This window comes from Aethalodelphis obliquidens, unplaced genomic scaffold (genome assembly GCF_003676395.1).
Source record: "Aethalodelphis obliquidens isolate GAN/ISIS:26980383/991018 unplaced genomic scaffold, ASM367639v1 scaffold14, whole genome shotgun sequence".
Lineage (NCBI taxonomy): Eukaryota > Metazoa > Chordata > Mammalia > Artiodactyla > Delphinidae > Aethalodelphis > Aethalodelphis obliquidens.
Window position 1 is genome coordinate 31,731,558 of NW_020837958.1, and position 25,187 is coordinate 31,756,744.

The 25,187-nt window shown below is 35.4% G+C and overlaps 1 protein-coding gene across 3 annotated transcripts in view; it reads right to left on the reverse strand.

Moving 5' to 3' along the window:
- The window catches only part of FAR1 (fatty acyl-CoA reductase 1), a 73,760-nt gene that overhangs the window by 14,396 nt on the left and 34,177 nt on the right, over window positions 1-25,187 (reverse strand). For all 3 annotated transcript variants that reach the window (XM_027115309.1, XM_027115311.1, XM_027115310.1), the window contains 7 exons: window positions 15,739-15,914; window positions 8,441-8,620; window positions 5,346-5,523; window positions 4,250-4,294; window positions 4,008-4,126; window positions 3,025-3,092; window positions 1,350-1,521 (listed from right to left, as the gene is read on the reverse strand). In XM_027115309.1, the coding sequence (XP_026971110.1) occupies window positions 1,350-1,521; window positions 3,025-3,092; window positions 4,008-4,126; window positions 4,250-4,294; window positions 5,346-5,523; window positions 8,441-8,620; window positions 15,739-15,914 (938 nt within the window). The remainder of the gene's footprint in view (window positions 1-1,349; window positions 1,522-3,024; window positions 3,093-4,007; window positions 4,127-4,249; window positions 4,295-5,345; window positions 5,524-8,440; window positions 8,621-15,738; window positions 15,915-25,187) is intronic.

A 25,187-nucleotide genomic window follows, 5' to 3' on the forward strand; every position in this document is an offset into this window, starting at 1 on the left:
CAATTCAACACCTCTCTTGTATTTCAATATTTAACATACAGGGTTAGAAACATAATGGACAACTGAATCCACAGAAAATTCCCTACATGTAACTCAGATCTTGATACACTATAACTGGAAGATACCTCACTTTTATTTTTTTGAGCAGTTGATGAAAGTTCTGGAATCAGCATCTTCTTTATACATAAATACTCAAATCCTGAACTCTCTAATCAAAGGCTCCACTATAATACCAATGTAGTTAAAAAAATAAATATTTTATAGTATATTTCACTATAATTGTGGTAAAGACAGTAGGATTACTTTATTTAAGTTTGTGGGGTTTCAATAAAAAAGAAAAGAAAGAAAGGCCATAACAACTATAATAGAAAGTTTTCCATTTGTTAACTTTTGTTTTAAATTCTCAACCTTAAAAATTAGTCAAAAACGGTAATTACCATATTATAAGCTGAATAGGAAGCTGAGATAGCTCAAGCAGTTAATTTTCTAGAAGCATCCTAGGTTTTTTCATATAAAACTGCACAATCCACTTAAAGCAAAACATTTAACCCTTAATCCCCTATAAAACTCACCTCCAAGTTTTTAACGGGGAGAGAAGGGCTCAATTTCAGCTTATAATAACAATGACAACCTTGATGCTGGACATTTCCTATATTATGGGATTTTGGAGGATCAGTGGCCCAATCAGATGAGATCCACAGTCAGTCTCCCCAAATATGCTTAATTTCTAAGAAATGTCCTAGCATCCTGACTGTGATTGTGATTAATCAGGTTAGTAATTCTAAAGGTAAAGCTCATGCTAGCGACTTTTTGTCTCTCCAGCAAGCTTCCACCACCTTACCAATACATAGTGTATTTACTGCTATTCTTCTTACCACGGTTTCTGACCTGTCAACCTGAGTGCAAGATCGAGCAATAATGCAGGTACTGTATGTCTGACACCCTTCCAATAATGAAGCAATAAGTTGTTGGAATACAACTTAATATTGGGGCGCCTGAATACTTGGTTTAAAGGATTCATCTTGAAGGAATGATTTAGATAATATCCTGTAGGAAAAATAAGCATCAAAGCATTTTGAATGTTATTTGTTATTCAGAAAAATACCTGAAGTTAGACCTAGAATTCAGCACATGACAATAATTTATCATCCAAACTTTAAAACAGAGTGAATTATAATACTACCTTCGCTTTTCTGACAAATTCTTAAATTCAAGAGTCTTCTCATTCACAAAAGGCCATTAAGCCTTATCATAAGCATAAACAAATACAGAGTTAATATGCATTTTAGCGTAAGCATGGGTTGCTTAACAGTCAGAGGAACAGATAAGACAGAGCTAGTCACCATTACCTTGGGCTTCTTCCAGTCATCCTGAGGTAGATATCATACAGGAATGCTGGGGCCTTATGGCTTACAGCAATCCAGTAATGATATAAAAGGTGATTGGAGGTTAGATTTACATTGGGCCGTCTGAAGGCCTGTTCGAGAGGATTCCTCTTGAAAGTGGAAATTACATGGTATTCTGAGGAAGAAAAGTTGTGTAACAGCTTTGATAATAACCATGTAATGAAGTTTTGAAAAAAAAAAACAAAAACACATGTTTTTACAAAGCAAAATATTTTACCAAAGATGTAAGAGTTTGCTCATTTAAAAAACAAACTTTTCTATTTTCTATAGTAGCTAAGAGAATATGGGTATTAGACTGCGGAACTCAAATGATTTTAGAACTGCCACTATTTATGAATTTTAATTAGATGAATGAATTTTTGCTAAAATTCACTCTTAAAAATCCTTTTAATGTTTTACCTACATCAATTTACAATGTCAGTTTCTATATTTCACCTCTCATGATAGCTTCTTTCTTTCTGTTCCTCTTTCCAGATTCTTATTACTGTACTTACTTAAAAAAGAAAAGGGAAACCATCATCCTTTGCTTGTGAATAATTAAGTTGCTCAAATTAACATATATCAACAAGCTTAAAACAACCCCAAATTAACTTCTGTTGTAATTTATTTAGGTTATGCAATATCAAAATAATCAAATCTATTATCATGTATGTTAATACTTCAATGGAAATGTATACTGGAATATTCACTAAAATAAAGCTCAACTTTATTTTTGCTAAACTTCATAACACAATGAAAGACTACAAAAAACCTAACTCATTAAAGTGTTTTAAAATTCTTAAAAGAATACAAGTTATCATAAAATTAAAAGCACCCTAGATTTTCTTTTTCTTATATGCTCTAACAGTCAATCTTTCAATTGAAATAAAAATGCCATAAAAAACCCGAGGATGAAAGACAAAGATTTACTTTAAAATCAAATCGCTCCTCAAGGGTAACAAATATTGTTCAATTAGAGGTAAAATAAGACCTAGTACTAAATCAACACTGTAAATACATTTTACTTTAAATTTGAAAACATAAACCAACAACTTAAAAATGATTCAATTTAAGTAGGCCTTTAAGTTATACTATTCCTATTCTAAAACAAGTAACACAGCATATACACTACCTGCTGTGAATCTGTGAATTTAAACAGATTAATAAATGTAATAGAAAATATTCTGGCAACATGTATTCTACTTGCTAATTCCTTCAGTTATTACTCTTAGGACAACTAGCTATCTCCTACAATATACCAACTCTTGTAGTTGGAAGTGATACTGCCTGTGAACAGGGAACATCAGGATTGAGAGTACCCACGAGGGAGGAAAAAAGCATTATTTCCATACCACGAGTATCTATAGGCGTTGCTGCAGATGGCAGCAGAGAAATAGTAAGGGTCAGACAAGGGTGGGATGAGGAAGGAATATACAGCAGGATATTTTAAAATTTATGAAACATTATTAAGGACCAAAAGGCAGTACTAGTAGATATTCTAACATGGCAATTAAAATAAGAATAAATTGGTAACTGGTGGCTTTAATGCCTCATGGGTTATTCTAACGTAAAAACTCAGTGAACATTTTAAGTTCGTTAAAATTTATTCTAACATTCAAAAACACAGGTAAAATCATACCAACTTCACCCCAGTGGAAAGGATTAGTGCTGCCTGTTGTACAATTATACACCATGATGTTTCTTGGTCTGCAAAGACAAAGATCAAAGCAATGAAACATAAAAAGAGGCTAAACTTAACCAATCTAAATCTTACATGATACTTAAGTAGGAAGAAATGAGGGTGATGGGTACCTCTTCTACAGTGAATATTTAAAATATTACCTTTAAAGGATTAATTTTTTTGTCTGAACGACTATTTACACTACCCTTTTTCCCTATTCTACCAAAAAAATTATTTATAAAAAATAATATAGACTTCATATTTTCTTCTTTGTATTAGCAGGAGTGTCTGTTTTTCATGCGAGGAAAAAGAACAACAAACAACCTCAGCTCTTCCTATCTCCTTCCCATTTTCAGAGGCTCTAGCTGAAACAATTATGAATTGAGTTCCCTTTCACCAGAAACAATATATTCATATAATCATATCCCTCCTTTTTAAGATATAAAATACTGACTTCAAAAATAAGGGCAGTTTATTATTTAGAAAAAAGTTATTAAGAAGCTTAGGTGTTTAGGCTTAGGTGTTACCTGTAAATGCTACTACTCCCTTTTAAAAGGAGGCCCATGAGTTGATTAAAGTGCTGTAGTGTGCATATTTGATATATGTAAGCCATTCTCTGCGAATTTTAGCTCTTTATATATGCCAAGTTTATACCAAGTTCTAGTTTGGATTTTAAAAAAAACATTTTTTTTTTAAATTTCTAATGACCTTGTCCATCCTGTGGGCAGTACACAAGAATTTATGTTAATTCTTAATAATTGCTGATGGAACCACTTCATCACCTATTTAAACCAACTCTTGCAGTTTAAAATGATAATGCCTATATAATATTGGTATGGGTTAATAAAACTGATAAATATCAGTTATGAGGGATTATTTAACATTAGTATTCCCATCTCAGTTACTATATATTTAACAAGTGACACTGTCATCTCATATACCTATTAACTCCGGAATACCAGGCTGCCGCAAGACTCATGTTGACAACTACATCTACAGGAACAAGATCTGCAAGGGCATTGTTGGAGGCACGCATTGTTCGAAGAATTCCTTTCCCTGCCTTTGTTGAAATTAAAAACAACACCTTAAGATATATAAGCCAAAGCACATATACACAATATACAGATACACAGAAAACAGAAAAAAAGTACAGAATATTCAATAAAACAAAAGGCTTACTTACCGCAATAAAGAGACCACTTGGTCCATTAAAGTTATCAATCCATCCCTAATACCAAAAATTAAAAAAAGGGAGGGAGCTTAGAAATATTATGAAACTAGAGATTTATCATTTGAAATCTATAACTCCACATACATACTTGGTAGTTTTCTTCTAAAAACTAAAAAACAGACTAGATTCAGGCCAGAATATTTCTCCCCATCTTAAATACAAGCAGTCTTCCTCTGAGATTGCAAATGACTAAGTAAAATAGTTTTCAAAGGCGTACCTACTCTTCCATTAACTCTCTGCAAAGAGAATTTTTAAAAAAGGAGTTTATATCTGTCAAATATTTTAGCTAAATGATGACTGTTTAAGTTTGATTTTGTGCTATTTACTAAGGCAGTAGCCTGAGATTGAGGGAAATGGTAAATCCTCCTCAAAATTACTGAATAAAACAGAAGAAAACAGAATAATGCCAAAGCAACAGAAGAGATACTATCATTTACTACCATTACAGAGACCTAAGTTTTTCCTAAATCAATTTATCTCTTATGTTTTCTCTTATTTCAGGGATTCACAAATACCATAATGCCTTGCTTTTCTACAGCAGATCACAGAAATCTCTTATCTTCCTTAGCTTGTAATCTATACAGGGAGGAGTCAACCTCTTGGAAGGCCTGCCTCTTTTTGGTACTAAAAAGCAAATGAAATAAAATAAGATCTGAATATTCTCATCTCTATTTCCTTCACCTCTGCAAGGGAAACTAATCTGCAAATAATTTTAAACTCCAACAAACGTTGACGTGTCAGAGTCCAATCCCTCATCAATCATGAAGAAAACTCATGGTCTCCTTTGACTCCAGACAACACCATAGCCTTCGATTTAATTTTCAATTAACATTTTAAAAATTGATCTGCATATGTATACATACAGTATTACATTAGAAATAAAAGTACCAATAAGAGTGTCTCTTTCTACAAACGGAAACAACTTTGCCATAGTAAGCCATGTTCAGTAAACAAAACCCGCTCATAAAAAATTGCCAACTCTTTTTGTACAGAATTATGCCTTAAAATTCCCAATTCCAATTATTTACAAAGATTTCTAACAACTTACTGGAAAAGGTTCTTTCCAACTGGCACCAACAATTGATGGCCTTACAATCGCCACATTTAGCTTTGCTCCTTCTTGTTGTACGACATATTCTGCCAATGCTTTTGTGTATATGTATGTATTAGGTCTGTCTCCTATCAATTTTGGTGTGATGTCATTTACTAGGCCATCATCCATCCACCTGGTAAACAAAGAAATTGCATGCAAAAATATTTTCGGATGTTTTACTATAAAATGAAAAAACACTTTGCATATTTCAAACATATCTGTTGCTCTGACTCAAGTGATCTGACAACAACTTTTACTAAAAAAATGGAAATTAGCTTTACTTTCATTAAATATCAACCAGAACTCCATTATCTCTTATATCCAGTTTCTATACCCACAAAGGTCTGAAAACCAAGAGTTCTTTAATAACTTATATGGTAGGTAGCAAAAGTGAATCAGAACTGATTTATGTTCTTTTTTTTAAAAAAAAAAAACATCATTTAGTTGTAGGTATTCATATACTTCATATGTGTTTGATGAGGGGTGCTACCCCGAATCCAGTTGAAGTTATTTCATATTACACAATACATAGATTATATTTCCTTTCTAAAGTCTAAATAAATTCCAAAATACATCTGGCCCCAAGGGTTTCAGATTAGGAATTACAGATTTGTGTATAATCACCATAACAGCATAACATGTAAATTATATACATTTTAAATGAACATACATTTACAATCAACATAAAAGGTCTAGTAATCTAAATATTTAAGGTGAAGCACTAAAACTTGTTATACTCTCACTAGCAACACTAACAAATACTGGGGTAAATGATAAAAATAAATTGAACCGTGCTGTAAAAGTTCAATTAGCAACCTACTGTGAAGTCACAAAATTCCTCCAATTCTCTCAGTGTCTCTGAAGAAAAGTTCTACTATGATAATCTGTAAGAGGAGGGTGATACACTAGGTGATCTCTATAGTCTTTTCCAGTCTAAATTTCTAATTCCAAAACATTATGTACTTGTTTTCAGATAGTTTTTCTTCCTGTCTATGATACAATGCATACTAAGTACTCTATCAGTGCACAAATGATACCCATACTAACTGATAAGGATGCATAAAATGGAGACTATCAAGATAAACTTTCTTCTGTATGTGGAAGTAGTTTTTGCATGTAGAAGGAAAAGAACACTAACAAAATTGAAGGGAGGTTGCTACTCAACTTAGGAAAAATTCCATAGTGGAGATGAACTTTGAAAAATGGAAGAGAGAGCTGCTATATTAAAAAAAAAACAAGGGCTTCCCTGGTGGCGCAGCAGTTGAGAGGCCGCCTGCCGATGCAGGGGACACGGGTTCGTGCCCCAGTCCGGGAAGATCCCACATGCCGCGAAGCGGCTGGGCCTGTAAGCCATGGCTGCTGAGCCTGCGCATCCAGAGCCTGTGCTCCACAACGGGAGAGGCCACAACGGTCAGAGGCCTGCGTACCGCAAAAAAAAGACAAACTAGCTAAACCGAGGAAAGACTTTTAGAGTCAGTAAGTCTCATCACTGGAGTGAGTTTACAGAGCCAATCTATGAGTTATCCTAAAATTATCTGGTGGCCAGTTGGTCAGATTTCTTTGTAAGCAAAGAAAGGAAATGATAGAATTAGAAGGTTATAGGCTCTTTCTCAGCAACTTCGATGTCTGGCTATACAAACTGCTAATAAGAGAAAAAGTAAAAAGATTTATTAACTTCCACACCCAGCTGTTCCCAGAGATATTAAACACTTCTGCCTACTGACCTGAGGAAAATGAGGTAGACATTTGGGACCATCTAAGAAACGAATTAAAAAACAGAAACCAGGGAACTGCCATAAGAATGTCTCAGTAAGCTCCCATACTTATTAGTTTCCTTACAAACCTGTCCACTTCCTCATATTTCCAGGAAAGCTTTAAAGAAATGGACTTATGTGTTTATTTTAGAAGAAAACTTGGAGAAGGAGCTACCAACATTCTGTAGCACCCTTGGGAAGAAAAGAATTCAACTGAGAAAACAGGGGATGGTAACTGAAGAGCTGAACGTGAATAGGATTCCTTGGAAGAAAAGAGACCAAAAAGCAAACAGAATAAAGGAGGAAAAAGCTCACAGGAATATTATATGAGGATTAACAAATATGTGAAGATACGGATACTGGAATTTTCTATAATTATCGTCTATAAAAGACCCTTTATTTATTCTTGCTCTGATCCTGTTTGTTTGTTTCACTCGATGAGAAAGTAAAGGCTGAAGCAAATGAAATCTTGGCCATGCCTATTTGTATCCATCAAATGCAAACATTTCTCAAGTAATAATTGATGACAGGATCCTAGTCCTCAGAAAGATGGCGAACAACAACACTAGGAGTATCAATTAAAGGACCATGACTCCTCCGATTCCCTAATAATTCAAGGCCTCTCTGCAGATACACAGTTGACACTTGAAAAACATGGGGGTGGGGCATTGACTGCGCAGTCAAAAATCCACATATAACTCTACAGTCAGCCCTCTGTATCATGGTTCTGCATCAAAAGATTCAACCAACTGCAGACTGTGTAGTACTAGAGTACTTATTTATTGAAAAAAATCTGTGTATAAGTGAACCCACATAGTTCAAGCCCGTGTTGTTCAAGGGTCAACTGTACTCCATTGGGCAAAATAAAAGGATAATCTTTTAATAAATTAGACCTTGCGACTGAATAGGCAGTCATTAGTCTCCATGGATATCAGGCACTTCTTAGCAGCTAAGATTGATTCCTTGGAAAAACGGAGACTCTAATACCATGGATGAGTTGTTCAGAGGCTTTCCTCCAACCATCACACCTGGTCCAAAGTGAAAGCTCTACACTGACTTTACATATTGACTTTATGGAGAGTCATTTAGGTACAAATCTATACAATAAAAAGAACATAGTAGATACATAATAATTTGCTGAATAAGGAAGAGGTAAATGTATACATAAGCGTGGGTGGAGATTTAGAGAGAAAGATAGAAACTGAAACAGACCAAGAGATACATGTAAATAGATCCAAAACTCGGATCCAAAGTTTGGGGTCAAAGCAAATGTATATAAATTTCAAACAAACGTACTCTAAAGAATCAATCAGCTTCTTGGGATCCACAGGGGGTGGATAGACTACTTCATCAATATGCTTTCGATTGCAGTAGGCATATGCCGTTGATACATGCATGAACACTTCCAGATTCTTCATCTGTTGTGCAAGCAGAATAAGCTGTCGTGTAGCAATCACATTTAACTGAACAGCATCTCTGTAAAAGAAAAAGTGACAATAAAAAATTGGGAAGCTGTGTCATTTTTTCACCTGTTAAAAAAATCTTATTTCCATTTTAGAGCATCAGAGACAGAAAGGGACAAAGAAGTTTTTGTTTCTTTACAACTGATCCCTTAGCTCAGATTTCGTGTGTTATTTCAACATGAAGTACAACCATTCTACCAGTTGTGTTTAAAATTTTTCTGATTATAAAATAAACTTCATATTAGGATTGTAAAAATAAAAGCACAAATTAAAAATTTTAAATTACCCAGAAATAGACACAGATAATTTCAGTCTTTGGCTTTTATGCATACATTTTTGAAGTCATTTTAGACTTCTTTTGCCTCTTGATTTTTGAAAGCATACTGTTTTCTGAATGGCTATACCACCAGGAGAAGTAAGAATCATTAAGTAATTTTAAAATGCTATGGTAGAGTCATCAATAAGGGTAAAACAGTCAAAGAAAACTCAAAAACATTAAATTATATTAATATATAATCAAGTAAAAGTATGTTTACTTCTCTCTTTGTAGCAATTAACCCAAACACCTTTTTAAGACTACCTTACAAAATTCAAAGCAGTGTTACAATACATTTGTTACAAGAGGCAAATGCAAGACCCCAAGATGACCTATATATTCCCTTCTTGAAATTTATTTGAGGTAAATAATTTCACAAATGCAAAAGTATATATGCAGAAAAATAATCGATGAAGCATCATCTAGTAATAGCAAAAGCCTAGAGAGCTCAAATATTCACTATGAAATGGTATAATAAAGTAGGTATCTTATCACAACGAAAGAATATAGCCATTAAGTAACTGACAACTATAAAAACATGGAAAATCTGTGTGAATAATATTTTTTAAATATATAGATTATGAAGTGAAACAGGATTAAAAACAAGACTCTGGAATAAGATCTGGGTTCAAACCCTGGTTTAGCCTGCCTATCAGCTAGGATTAGGTGACCCTGTAAAGTCATTCAAGCACTCAGGCCTCAATTTCTTCATCTGTAAAGGAGAATACATAATGGAGACTAACTACTAAGATTTGTATAAAGTTAAATTAAACAAAACAGCTTGCAAGTATTCAGCATTATTCTTAACATAGTCCCAAAATAGGCATTCAATAAATATTACTTAAGGGGTGGATAGTTTTTCCTTTCTATTATACTTTTGTTTATAACTTACTTGAGGGAAAAAAAGTTGAAATACCCCAAACCAGTAATACTGTGAAAAAACTGGAAAAGTAATACACTGTTGGTGACACTATAAACTGATACAACTGATCTGAAAGAGACTAGGACAAAGTACCAGGAATTACAGAGATGACAGAGTTATTAATCTAGTTAACCCACTGAAATTAACTGAGAGGAAAAACTTGTTCTAACCGTAATTTTTCAAACAGAAAGAAATTAAGATTCCCTAAATTTGTTTTTTGGGTTTTTTGGTTGTGTTTTTGCTTTTGTGTTTTAATTGAAGTATACTTGATTTACAACGTTGTGTTAGCTTCTGGTGTACAGCAAAGTGATTCAGTTATACATATATATTCTTCTTCATATTCTTTTCCATTATGGTTTATTACAGGATATTAAATACAGTTCCCAGTGTATACACATTAGGACCTTGTTGTTTATCCATTCTATCTATAATAATTTGCATCCTCTAGTCCCCAACTCCCAATCCAACCCTCCCCCGCCCCTACCCCTTGGCAACCACAAGTCTGTTCTCTATGTCTGTGAGTCAGTTTGTTTTGTAGATAAGTTCGTGTCATATTTTAGATTTTGCATATACGTGATATCATATGGTATTTGTCTTTCTCTTTCTGACTTACTTCATGTAATATGATAATCTCTAGATCCATCCATGTAGTTGCAAATGGCGTTATTTCATTCTTTTTCATGGTTGAGTAATATTTCTCTGTGTGTGTGTGCGTGTGTGTGCGCGCACACACACACACGCACACACACACCACCACATCTTCTCTATCCATTCATCTGCTGATGGACATTTAGGTTGTTTCCATGTCTTGGCTATTGTAAATAGTGCTGCTATGAACACAGGGTTGCATATATCTTTTTGAATTATAGTTTTGTCCAGATATATGTGCCCAGGAGTGGGATTGCTGGACCATATGGCAACTCTATTTTTAGTTTTTGAGGAACCTGCATACTGTTCTCCATAGAAATTGGCTGCACCAATTTACATTCCCACCAACAGCGTAGGAGGGTTCCCTTTTCTCCACACCCTCAGAAAAATTCCCTATATTTGCTATACTAAGTGAACATGACATAAATTACAGTATAGTAACATGATGAAATATCATATCATGAAAATTATAACTATGAAAAAGTTAGAAATATGGAAATTGTTTCAGTAAGTAAAATTACAAATTCTATGTTTACGTTTTATGGAAAGCAACGTATTTTCAAAGAGAAACCACAAGAAAATTTTTTAAAAAAATAAAAATAGTTTTGAGTACTTTCCGAAATTCTTACATTTTCAGTATTTAAGAAGAAAAAAATCCAACTGTTCTTTTAAAAGGCCAGGATATGTCACAGATAGAATCTGGTCTACTTGACTGTAAAGTAGTTCTTTGATGCGTATCACATTTGCAAAACAGTGGGAATGGGGAGGGTACTGTTTTCGAAAAGGTATACAGAGAATATCCTGTTACAGGTTTCTGAGGACAGAACAACAAGTTCTGGGTCACTAGGAATAAGAAGTAATTCATGAGAGGAAAAACTCTTGGGACTTATTTGTTCTTTTAATTTAATATTATCTGAGAACCTATGAAGACATACTAAAAGGAAAAAAAAATTTTTAATGGAATAATTGGGCTGGGATCTTAAAAACATGAGTGTATCTTTTTCCTTCCTTATCTCAGCTGAGGGAGGAAAATCTGTTTAAATAGATATCCAGCAAAAAAGACGTTTCACAGAGAGCATACTGTCCACTAGACTATAAGGCAATGTTCTATTTTCTTTTGCATTTGCAAAACAATAGTGGTAGGGAGAGTGATGTTTTGGGAACAGAACACAAAGGATATTTTGTTACAGGTTCCTGAGGATGGTGACAGAATTTCTGGGTCACTGAAAATAAGGAATAACTTGAGAGAGGAAGCACTCCTGAGCTTTGCCTACTCACCTCTTCCCATCCATCCGCACCTGACAGCGCAAACCTGAAGGCATTTTGTGCCCATGTAAATAACTTAGTATCTCTGCCAGGCTAGTATCCTCATTCTGTTTTACTACCATCCAATTTGTACACCTTGAACTTTAGGCTGAGACCCTGACATGTTAGATCTGAAAGCATTTAGCAGTACCAAACAAACATAAAGTTCTCACTATGTTTTGGTTATGGGTATTCATAAACGCATCTTATATAACACTGGCTTTTTGGGGGGAGAGCAAAAATGAATAAATCTTTGTAATTATGGTCCATCACTAATGTAGACATAGAAACCACTTTAATAAAGGAAAAAGCTCAACTTGAACTGCCAATAAATTTTCTTATTCACCTGTCTTCTATTGACATATTGGGTTGTTCAAAATCTATGCTGATAACACTTTTAAGACCTTAAACCAGAGATCATGCTTTGCTTGACAGACACCTGTGAGCTTATTAAAAATGCAGATTGCTGGCCCTCATCTTCAGACACTTTTTAATGTGTCTTAAATCACATCTTTTTTTTTTTTTTTTTTTTGCGGTACGCGGGCCTCTCACTGTTGTGGCCTCTCCCGTTGCGGAGCACAGGCTCTGGACGCGCAGGCTCAGTGGCCATGGCTCATGGGCCTAGCCGCTCCGCGGCATGTAGGATCTTCCCGGACCGGAGCACGAACCCGTGTCCCCTGCATCGGCAGGTGGACTCTCAACCACTACGCCACCAGGGAAGCCCTTAAATCACATCTTATATAAGCTCCCCAGCCCATGCTGATCTCTTCCTCATCACTCCCTTCCCCACCTCTGAGAAAATACTACCTACATGAGATCTCATCACTATACTGCTGCAGATTTTTTTTTAACTTAATGAAGATATAGAAACAGATGTCTATTAAGGGGACAATTAATCAATCAGGGTAGGGGATCCAGTCGTTTGTAATTTAAATCACACCCTAGGCTCTTATTAAAAATGAGGATTCCTGGGTATCATCTCAAAACTAGAGGCTCTGAATTTGGCAAATACAGTCCAAGACTATGCATTTTTTTTTGTTTTTGGCAGTACGCCGGCCTCTCACTGTTGTGGCATCTCCCGTTGCGGAGCACAGGCTCCGGATGCGCAGGCTCAGCGGCCATGGCTCACGGGCCCAGCCACTCCGCGGCATGTGGGATCTTCCCGGACAGGGGCACGAACCCGTGTCCCCTGCATCGGCAGGCAGACTCTCAACCACTGCGCCACCAGGGAAGCCCAAGACTATGCATTTTTAACACATTTTCCAGTACTCCTTAAGATTCATAATACATTCTAAAGTTTGAGAATCCATGCCCTTAGGCTCAACAGTTTCTTGATCTTTTCTAAATCATCTATCTTTACTTCCACTCCTTTCTGAACACCTACTCTCATATTCATACCCTGGGCCCTCTCACCCAAAATTGCTCTAGCTCTAAAATCTCATACTATGAATTTTCCCCAGACCACACTATCCGTCCTCCCATTTCTGCCCTTAAGCCTGTTTTCTGTCCTCATCATGGTCTTTAGTCTTCTGATACTTCTTTACTCTCAAGTCCAATGGCCCTGTTCTACCTTCACTTTCCTTACTAAGAGATACCATACCTGTGGTCAACTATTTAAGTAACTCCCTTTATTATCCTCAATATCACTCTCTCCTCAACTTTTGTCAGTATTTCTTTATAATTCCTAATCTTGATATCCATTTTTTCCCACTTCAAGATTTATAGACCACCGTATCTGAAAATAAATGAGCTCTGCCACCTCTCAACTCTCACAGCACTTTAATGTATGCTCTTCAGTAACTCCACATTTTCTATCCTATTTTATGGTTATTTAAGTATATTCCATTTCCTCTAATAGACAATATGGACTTTGCAAATAGGATCTGTGTACAATTTATTTTGATTTCTCCCAAAATACAGAGTATAATGTTGGGAGTAAAATCTGGATTTTCTTGTCCTGGCAGTAAAGGCTCTGAACAATTTTTTATTTGTGGGCTAACTTAAAAAGTGGCTATAAAGAATAATTGTTTTGTAAGTAGTTATTATATGTCAACCTACAGTATTTTAGAATGTTGTAGTATCACCACTTAGACATCAATATCCATTAAAATTGCTCCACAGAAAACAATAATCTCAATTAATGACTAGGATTAGGTCAGTAAATATGCATGCCCTGACAAAGAAGAGAAGAACAATAAATTTTCTTGTTCACCTGTCTACCTCCTTCCACTATGGCATCTCTAGTGAAAGAAGAAAGAATAATAATAAAAAGATTTTCCTTTTGTTAATGGTAACCTTGTTTACCCTGAAGGGAAGAGAAAGAGGAGAGAACATTCCCCAAAAGTGTTACACTTTGGTTCTCCTCGTTACTTGGATGAGTTTCACCCTAATGAATGTTGCCTGTTTGTAAAACAATTTCCCCTTCAAAAGCATCTGATTTTCCCTTTGAGGACTATACCATAATTATCAAGTATCTATATACCTTTTTCCTTGAAAACAGTTTCATAAGGCTATGTGAACTCTTTCTTTTGGTTATGAAAAAAATGAAAGCTAGAACTACAGGGAAAAATACCAGTTAGACGGACTATTTCATATTAAAAACCTACCTGTAATTGCACTATCCAAATATAATAACTGGCCAATATTAAAAGATATGTATATAAATACACATTTATGTACATACATATTTTATGAAAATGAGATTATACTATAGTTCTAATAAGATTCTTTTGTCACTTTTGAATCCTGAACACATAATTGCTGCATAAAAAGAACTAAAATGTGAATAAATTATTACCACCAGATAATAAAGGATAAAGTCAAGATTAGAACTAAGGTGTGTAATTCCAAAGCTCATGCCCTCTCCATTATACAGTGCTGCCTCAGCTTCCTCAAGTATAAAATAGATTTGACCATTATATTACATTGGGTAACATTAAGCATGGAATGAAATAATGAGCGAGAAAACACCCTGAAACTATAAAGCATTGTTAGAGGAATCTAAGGGACTATTATAGTGTCCTTACCTGCAATATAGGCAAACTCACTGTAATGCTTTGGCACTGAACTGTCATGTTATACACTGTCGATTAAGGTTTATACTTCTACACATAGACAATATGGGGGATAATCTCAAAACTCTTTACAATCAGAATTGAACTTAAAAACATTTTAAGAAGGCCGTCAAGCAATTATGAAACCTAAAGAAGTGTGCACCATTTTAATTGATATAAGACCATACAATTAGATTAACATTATAAAACTGTATATAACATCAAAAAATGCTCTGAATTAAGCACCATTATTTGAAATGTGTATTTGTTAGATTTTTAAAAACATAGTGACCATTTAAAATGTTATTTTTTTCTTGAAATAGGGCATCTTGAAGGAAGTCCAGACCGTTTTTAAAGTAAACCTATATCCAATGTACCCTGCCCTTAACACTGATACCAAAGTTTTAAAACAAAAACAGGGTATGACTTCAGTGTATAAGCCATTTCATCTTACTCTGCAAAACCTGAGCCTAACTTTTTAAAATTTTCAGATGAATATGTGTGAAGTAGACAAAGCTGCTGGGGTATATACTTCTGAAAGAATGGAGGGCAGAGGAAATAAACATTATTAGTTGTTAAGACTAATACTCCTACCCAAGGGAAACTTCTCTTTCTTCTACTCCACACTTCCCATTTCTTGCCTCCTCCCTGCCCCATATATAAATTTATGGCAACTTCTAATAAACATATACTAGCTATCCGATGTTTTTAAACTGTTAAGAAGAGAAAGAAAATTCTTTTAATACTCTGTAGGACACGGAATGCTACAATTAACAGAGAGCAAACATTTTCAAAACACTTTCAAATGACTTGACTAAAAAGTAGAATTCAAATTAGATCTTTTAACTGTGCTGCAGTTCAAATATCATATAAATACCTTTACTTACCTCAAGTTTTCATTAAACCTTACTGTAGCTGCACAGTGGAATATAATATTGGTAGACTCTATGATGATCTCTTTATCTTCTTCACTAAGAGCCAGTTTAGGTTGGGTGAGTTCACTGTTGACTGCTATAATTTTCTCCCTAAAATCTGGATTTTCATCTCTCAATCTGTCAAAAAGCTATCAAAGGGGAAAAACATTTTAGGGCAGTATTTTTCAACTTTCTAAAACCCATCATCACCACCTTTTCCTCCCCCAAGGATCACTATTTTTTAAATTTCAACTACGTGAATCCTAAGGTTGCTTAAATTGCTATCATTCTGCATGAAAAACACTCTATGGGGTCCACATTGTTATCCCCATTTTATAGATGAGGAATCTGAGACACAGAGAGGTTAAGTAACTTGCCAAAGGACATAGGGCTGGTAGCTTGCAGAGTTAAATTTTAACTGTCCATGCCTTTGTTGATTAGATTATATTATCTCTCAGAATAGACATAAGCAGCACAGACATCAGAACAATGTTTACAATGATCATCCAGAGACTTCCTGGTGGCACAGCGGTTAAGAATCCGCCTGCCAATGCAGGGCACACGGGTTCAATCCCTGGTCCGGGAAGATCCCACATACCGCGGAGCAACTAAGCCTGTGCATCACAACCACTGAGCCTGCACTCTAGCGCCCACGAGCCACAACTACTGAGCCTGTGTGCCACAACTACTGAAGCCTGCACACCTAGAGCCCGTGCTCTGCAACAAGAGAAGCCACCGCAATGAGAAGCCCGTGCGCCGCAATGAAGAGGAGCCCCTACTCTCCACAACTAGAGAAAGCCTGCATGCAGCAACGAAGACCCAACTCAGATAAAAATAAATAAATAACATTTTTTAAAAAATAAATAAAAATAAAATGATCATTCAGATTTCTAAAATCCAAACCTTAATTTATCACTTCATTTTATTTTGCTTTTAGTCTCTTTTAGTAGATTAAAATACCAGTAATCATACTCTACCTAAAATCTTAGGAAAATTTTAAAGGGGAAAACAAAGTAAGTATGTTAAAGGAAAAAAAATTTGGTAAGCAAATGTGAATACGAAGCTGGATAAACTTGAGAAATACATATAGGATTCTAACTTGAAAATAGAAAATTCAATATTCCTTAAGTATACTCAAAGGAATAAATTTTTAACTAGGGAATCAGATCCCAAAATGGTTACAGTATAAAGGTACATTCAATTTTGAGTCAAATTTAATTTTTTATCCCAGATTTTACAGAGGAACAATGGTGTCACCTCCAGATCACTGTTCTAGTACACCCTGACTCTCCACTCCATTTAAAGTCCATATTTGTAGTTTAAGCAGAGATTCTGAAATCTGGGGAAAAAGTCTATAAAACATATATGGTACTCGCTTTCACCTTCCCAGGTGACTTTTAGTAAGTAACAGTCTTCCCCTCCACCACTGCTAGCTAGTGACTTCAATATTATTGTTTTTTTATATTAATTAATAAAATATCTACTAAGCATTTCAGATGAACTAAGTACCTTCTAGACACTGAGAAAACAAGAATTATGACCTTTGCCTCAGGCTATTTAGAGTCTAATAGGAAAAATTAGACAAGTAAACAGTTAAAGTATAATGTTATAAGTAATAAAATAGGGATAATATAAGTGTTATGAGACTGTACAGGAGCAACATCTAGCCCTGCTAGTTGGGAAGGACCTGAGATTATAAAGTAGAAGAATAGTGTTTCAAGTAGAGAAAGTAGCATGTATAACCACCTAGAAGTAACAGAGCATTAATGTTTGGGAAATTTAAAAAACTCAGTAAGACTTGGCCAATGACTGGAAGAGGGATAAGGAATATAAACTCCATGTGGACAGGGACTAGGTCTATTTTGCTCAGAACAAAGGCCCTAGATAACAGAGTGCCTGGCAAGATAGTGACATGATAAACACTTGTTAAATGAATAAATTCATTAGGTGGAAAACACTGGAAGAGAAAGAAGTACAGCTATGGAGATATGAGTTCAGTTTTGTGAATGCTGAGTGTAAAGTGCCAATGAGAACACCCCAGAAGACTGGTCTAGTAGAGATAACTGGCTCTGTGGGTCCTCAGTTCAGGGAAGAAAGAGTCAGACTACTGATATAGATTTTATTAACCACCCAGGTAGCAGCAGTGATGAGCACCCAAGGTCCAGACTATATGAAGCTTTTTCCAAATCTAATTTAAAATACAACCTTTCACCTCACACAAAACAGAAGGTGCTGAGTAATTACCTAAATGGACCTAGTAAAAAGAGATCAAGGCCTAGGACAGAATTCTGAAGAATATTTAAGGGTCTAGCAGAGAAAAAGGAGCCTGAGGAATGACCAGAAAAGTACTTTTAACACACTGAATTCAGACTTTTTCATTCTCCCAGACTGCCAATGACCTTTAATTCCCCTTCATATCAGATATCTCCACCACTACCACCAATACATGATCACGCTGCTTCACAAGTTACATCTCAAATGTGATGCTCTTCCCTTCTTTAGCTACCATCTCTTTATTCAATACCATCTTTTCCAAAGTTTTTAACCCACTGGTATCCCAATTAGTTCCTACTTTACTAAGTCCACTAATGCCCTCTTTAATGTATTTTATTCCCTTTCCAGAATTTATTTTGTGGTCAACTATTTGCACTCCTTGCCAGCAATGAGGTTTACCTTCCCAGAGACATTCCTGTAAATCAGTGGTTCTCAAGGTGGGGCAATTTTAGCCCCCAGGGAACATTTGGTGATGTCTGAAGACATTTTTCTTTGTCAAAACTGGGATGGTGAGGAGAGTGAGCTGCTGGCATTCAGTGGGTAGAGGCCAGGAATGCTGACCACCCTACAATGCATAGGACAGCTCCCCATAACAAAAAATTATCTGGCCCAAAATATGAATAGTGCTGAAGTTGAGAAATTCTGCTATAAGACAATGTCCCACTATAGTATATGCTCTATGCCTATGCTCTTTTATTCCTGTTTCAAAATCACAGAAGGCTCTACCTTAACAACTTTAAGTGTACATATTCACTGCTACTTGATATAAAAAGAACTCATTTTATTGATTCACCAGAAATGCTATACATAAGTGGGAATGAATGGCCCTAGGAGTAAGTGGTGGGATGTGCCGGGGGGAATTAAAAGCATAAGATAAAATGACAAAATTTTATAGAGTATTTTAGTCAAATATTTATTTAGACAAATACGTGGGGACAAGGCATTTTTATATTGAAAATAATGGCCATATGTTTAGACTAAACTATAAAAGTTCAATGAAATTTCAGGCTTTCAGTAGAAGATAACCATTTTCTTTACAAATCAGACTTACTGGTGAGGAAAAATTTTAGAAGCATTACCCTGGAGACCCCAGAGAAGATGCCCAACTCTTTCACATTTTACTTAGGTCCTCAATTCCAACCAAGACATCAGCTTCAATAATTGCTCCTATCCAATCTCTCTTAACACCTCTACACTCTCTCTTCCTTCCCTCCTCCCTCTTAAAAACTCTCTAGACTGTAGGCTCCATTAAGGCAGGGACTCTTATTTATTCCTGAATTCAACCCCTTACATCAAGTCAAGTGCCCAGCACTGAGTACACACAATAAATGTTTTCTGAAAAATAAAAAATGAATAAGAAAAAATAACCTCTCACTAGGGGGAAGGAGGGTGTTGGGAAGGGAATTACAATATACCAATTACAAGTGGTTCATGATAAAATGCCAAGATGAGTAAACAAAGGGCAGAGATGGCAGCAAAACACACATGCAGGCATTATTACTTAAAATAGGCCTTGTGGTCTGATAGCCCCCTTGATGACTCCCTTCTCACAGGTTTTCAGGGAAGCAAAGAATTCCAAAAGGATCTGGCAAAAAATCAGAAAGAGGAAAAAGAAGAGAGACTAACATACACTATCTGAGTAGTTAAGAAGTTTAGGGATAACTTCTAAATTTTGGAGAAAGGATTTTACATCCTACAGTTAAATAAAAATAAAAGCAACATGTTAAGTATCTGCTGCATGATGTCAAAGAAAAGCTACTGTGACATGACAATTAGTTCTAATCCAAAGAACTATCACAAAGGTATACGAAGTTCATTCAAAGTAAAAAATCTGGTTAGTTGCTATGTAAGGATTTGCTAATTTTTTTGCTTTTTCCAACAGGACTATAAGAATTTAGATAGACAAATGAGCATCATTCTCTTCCAAAAAAAATAAATAATGCTATCATTGACATTTCTTTGGAGGGATATGCCTATAGAGTCAGAGCCCTTGCAAAACTGAGCTCACAGCTTTCTAATCACTTTGGTTTCTGACTCCAATTTTATTCTCTGAATCTTTACTGCCAAGCTTGGGTTCAAATTAATTTTGGATGTCTGCAAAAGTCAACTCTCTCCTTAAAGCATGAACATTTGCCCCTATTCAGTATATCCATTAGAATGTGCCAGTAGGCTGTCCCCACATGGTCTAAGCAACACTCTTAATCAGCACCAGTTCGCAAAGTGTAGAAGATCCTAGGAGTCCCTGAGACTCCCACTTAGGGAGTTCACGAAGTCAAAACTATTTTCATAATAAAAGTAAAACATTATTTGCATTTTTCACTTTCATTCTCTCACAAGTATAGAGAGGAATTTTCCAAAGCTACATGTGTAATGACATCATCACTCTCGATGGCTCATGGAATGTGTGCTTGTATGTATATTCTTTTACTTTAAAAATTTCTCAATTTTAAATGGGACCTAATGAAAAAAGCTTTTGCACAGCAAAGGAAACCATAAACAAGACAAAAAGACAACCCTCAGAATGGGAGAAAATATTTGCAAATGAAGCAACTGACAAAGGATTAATTTCCAAAATTTACAAGCAGCTCATGCAACTCAATATCAAAAAAACAAAAAACCCAATCCAAAAATGGGCAGAAGACCTAAATAGACATTTCTCCAAAGAAGATACACAGATTGCCAACAAACACATGAAAGGATGCTGAACATCACTAATCATTAGAGAAATGCAAATCAAAACTACAATGAGGTATCACCTCACACCAGTCAGAATGGCCATCATCAAAAAATCTACAAACAATAAATGCTGGAGGGTGTGGAGAAAAGGGAACCTTCTTGCACTCTTGGTGGGAATGTAAATTGATACAGCCACTATGAAGAACAGTATGGAGGTTCCTTAAAAAACTAAAAATAGAACTACCATATGACCTAGCAATCCCACTACTGGGCATATACCCTGAGAAAACCATAGTTCAAAAAGGGTCATGTACCACAATGTTCACTGCAGTTCTATTTACAATAGCCAGGACATGGAAGCAACCTAAGTGTCCATCGACAGATGAATGGATAAAGAATTGGCACATATATACAATGGAATATTACTCAGCCATAAAAAGAAACAAAATTGAGTTATTTGTAGTGAGGTGGAAGGACACAGAGACTGTCACATAGAGTGAAGTAAGTCAGAAAGAGAAAAATAAATACCGTATGCTAACACATATATATGGAATCTAAAAAAAAAAAAAGGTTCTGAAGAACCTAGGGACAGGACAGGAATAAAGACGCAGACGTAGAGAATGGACTTGAGGACACAGGGAGGGGGAAGGGTAAGCTGGGACAAAGTGAGAGAGTGGCATGGACTTACATATACTAACAAAGGTAAAATAGATAACTAGTGGGAAGCAGCCCATAGCACAGGGAGATCAGCTCGGTGCTTTGTGACCACCTAGAGGGGTGGGATAGGGAGGGTGGGAGGGAGACGCAAGAGGGAGGAGATACAGGGATATATGTATATGTATAGCTGATTCACTTTGTTATAAAGCATTAACTAACACACCATTGTAAAGCAATTATACTCCAATAAAGATGTTAAAAAAAAAGAAAAGAGGAAACTAGAAGAGGAATACAGCATAAAGCTTACTTTGATAAATCTATACACAGAAAAAGATGGGTGAAGAGCTGAACTCGGGAAGCACAGATCATACCTACAGTGTGAATACCCGACTGTTTGGAAAATTCTTCTTGTTAAATAACTCTCAGTACTCGATGAATGATCTAGCAATCCAGTATAAAATAAATCAATATTAATATTGCACTACAATTATCATAAGTACTAAATCACTATCATTGCTATTACTGCTTCTATCATGTTTTGAGTTTTTACTATGGCCCAGGCTCTGTGCAAAATGTTTTAAATAGCAGTATCTTATTTGAATCAATCATTCAACATGTATTTAACACGTAGTCTGTGTAAGGTATTGTTAAAGTCTCTAAACTTTACAAAGAGGTGTTACGGACTGAAAAAAAAAATTCTCAATTTTAATCTCTACTACGATAAAACATCAGTAAGATATTTGAAATAAAACCTCACAAAAACAAAATCTCTTTGAAGTCCTCAATAATTTTTAAGAGTGTAAAGGGGTCCAGAGATCAAAAGTTTGAGAATGACTGCCTTAAATAAACAGAATCTTTCAACCTATTTGGATGATATGAAAAAATACAGCCATAAGGTAATAATATCAGTCTGCAATACACTGCAGTCAATATACATTATCAAATAATTTGCTCAAGAGTTTTAATTAAAAGTCACTTGGAAAAAAGCTATAAATTATATCACATTTTTTAAAAAGTCCTTACACTAGGCTACCAAATACTTTTAATTTTAAAATGATATTGAATACAGTTTAGTTGATCTTCCCAGTTCTCAGGAAAAACTGAAAATGACCTTTGTACCTACCACACTTTAAGATGGCAAATTCTTCAAGCATAGTTATTATGTAGCTAGATTTTACGGTAGTAAATACTGAAATATTAACTCACATCTTTTTTTTATTGTCTCTAAAGAATTTAGAAACAATAATGAAAATGACTAAAACTTGTCTTTTTGTGTGTGTGTGTGTGGGGGGCCATTCCCCTTGGCACCCAGGATCTTAGTTCCCCGACTAGGGATCGAACCCATGCCCCCTCCAGTGGAAGCAAAGAGTCTTAACCAATGGATCGCCAGGGAAGTCCCTTGTCTTTTTTTTTAATTGAGATAACTAACACTGGTTTATAACATCATATAAGTTCCACGATTAGGACATTATATTTTGACTCCTATATACACTACTGCGTGCTCACCAACAAAAGTTTAGTTTCCATCTGTCACCATACAGTTGACCCCCTTTACCCATTTCACCCTACCCCCAACCCCTTCCTCTCTGGTAATCACTACTCTGTTCTCTGTTTTCACATTTAACCCACATCTTACTTTTAAAAATAAGTACATAGAAAGTTCATGTGATAATTCCTTAATCTAAGAGTTTAAAGTTAACACTTGCTACACTTTTCTCATGTGTAAGTATAAATATTTGTTTGAAGCCCTCTTCCTCAAGTCAAACAAGCAAAAATTTAAAAGAATAATTAACAATTTCGATTGTATTTTAAAAGGCAAAAACCTCACTTGGGTAGAGGAGAGTGTTAGTAGGAATACTCCGGCACTTAGTATTTACTTTACATGCCTTATACAGAGTCCAGTAAAGCAAACACCACAGCTTGCTCTGACACTCTTCCAACCTGCCAAGCAGTTCTCAGAGCCTTTGCCCGTGCTGTTCTCTCTACCTTTAACACTCGTCCTCCACATACCACATGCATTCTTCCTCACTTCATCATTCAGGTCTCTGACCAAACATCACCTCAGAGAGAACTTTTTCTGACCATTGTATCTAAAGCAGCACCTCCATCACTTTCAATCCCCCTTTTCTGCTTTACTTTTGAACAGCACGTGGCACTATTCAACATGTTATATAGTTGTTAACTTGTCTCCCTAACTAGAATGTAAATTCCAAATGCTGGGATTTTGTTTTCTTCATTGCCATATCTCTAGTAACCTGAACAGCTTCTAGTATGTAGCAGGACTCACATCTTTGTGGAAGGGAGGGCAAATGGGAAGAACACAAGTGCACGAGAGTTTGGGGCAATGGGAAGAACGTTACTAGAGTATAACTACCCTTGTGAGCTATACTGTCACTGGGTAGCCCTCAAAGAAGTAGATTTGTTTTAAAAAGTAATTCAGAGAAAAGAAGTTTTTCTAGTTGAAATAAAGATTATTTAAAGTTTTCATGTGGGGACAAACTCAATAAACTGTGGGACAAAAGTAAATATTATTTTTATTCTTTAATGCCCTATTAATAGTTTCAAACAATTTATTTTTTAAAGTAAAAACAAATATTAATTTACATCACTGTTACAACCCTGTAGGTCTAGGATTACCTCTTAATGGGGAGGAGGGGGAATACAAACAAGAAAAACGTGGATGCTTCACAAAAGAGAAGTTTATCTTTCTGAACCAAAATTATATTTGAATGGAAATCATTCTCAAACAACGTAACATCTTCGTAAAGAAAACATTCTAAATATAGTTTAACCTTTTCTTAATTTATCCTAAGTCACTGTAGTGAATATTAGTGATTGTATTTTATTTTAACTCTGTAATGTTAAGAAAATTAAAAGTTATATTTAAACCCTCCCACACTTCTGTACAGGTCTTATTGTGTACCTTCTCTTTTTCTCTTAATTATTTTTCTGTTATCATACTTTATCACTCCTAGGAGATAAGCTTCCCACTACTGCCCTAACCCATAAACTGACTCTTATTCCTTCTGATGTTAACCTCTGTTATTCGCTGCCCTTCATGCACTTCTCTTTTGCTTTTGTCATCTTCTCTTTTAATTTTTGTAAACTTGGGCACCAAGCTTTTTGCCATTGGCTTAGGGAAATTAAGCTATTTTTACTCAGTGTGTACCAGCTACAACATACAACTAGTAAGGTATCCAACTCTCAAGATTACTTTTTCCATTTTATCACAAAGTGTTCCATCATCTTTGCCTTACTTTCTTATCTATTGGGGAAGTAATGCTATAAAGTAGAAAGGGATTTGTTATCAAGTCATCTGCATTATATCCGACATCTATTAGCTACACAACTTCAGATAAAATAACCACCTCTGAGACTCATTGTCCATATTTGTAAAATGCGATATATCAACATCTGTCCCTGCCAGAGCATGAGCTCTGGTTTCAATCGTTCACAGACATTGGCTCTAACACTAACTATATGACCTTGTAGAATGGGAATAAGACCAGTACTTACCTTGAAGAGTTCCCGTGATAATTAAATACATATAAGGTGCTTTGCACACAGTGCCTGGCACAACTTAAGCACTCAATAAATGTCAGCCACTATTAACTATGGATTTCTACTGAAAGATCAAAACAGGCTGGAATACAAATCATGTCTAATAAATTATTTATTAACTCTAGAGAACTGTTAATCTATAATTAATCAACATATCTTTTGATACTTTTCAGCAATTCTTTCACTGCTCAGAGTAACTCAGAGGTTTCTAGTTTTGGTCTTTTTTGTTTTTTTATACATAAGTCACAGCTGCC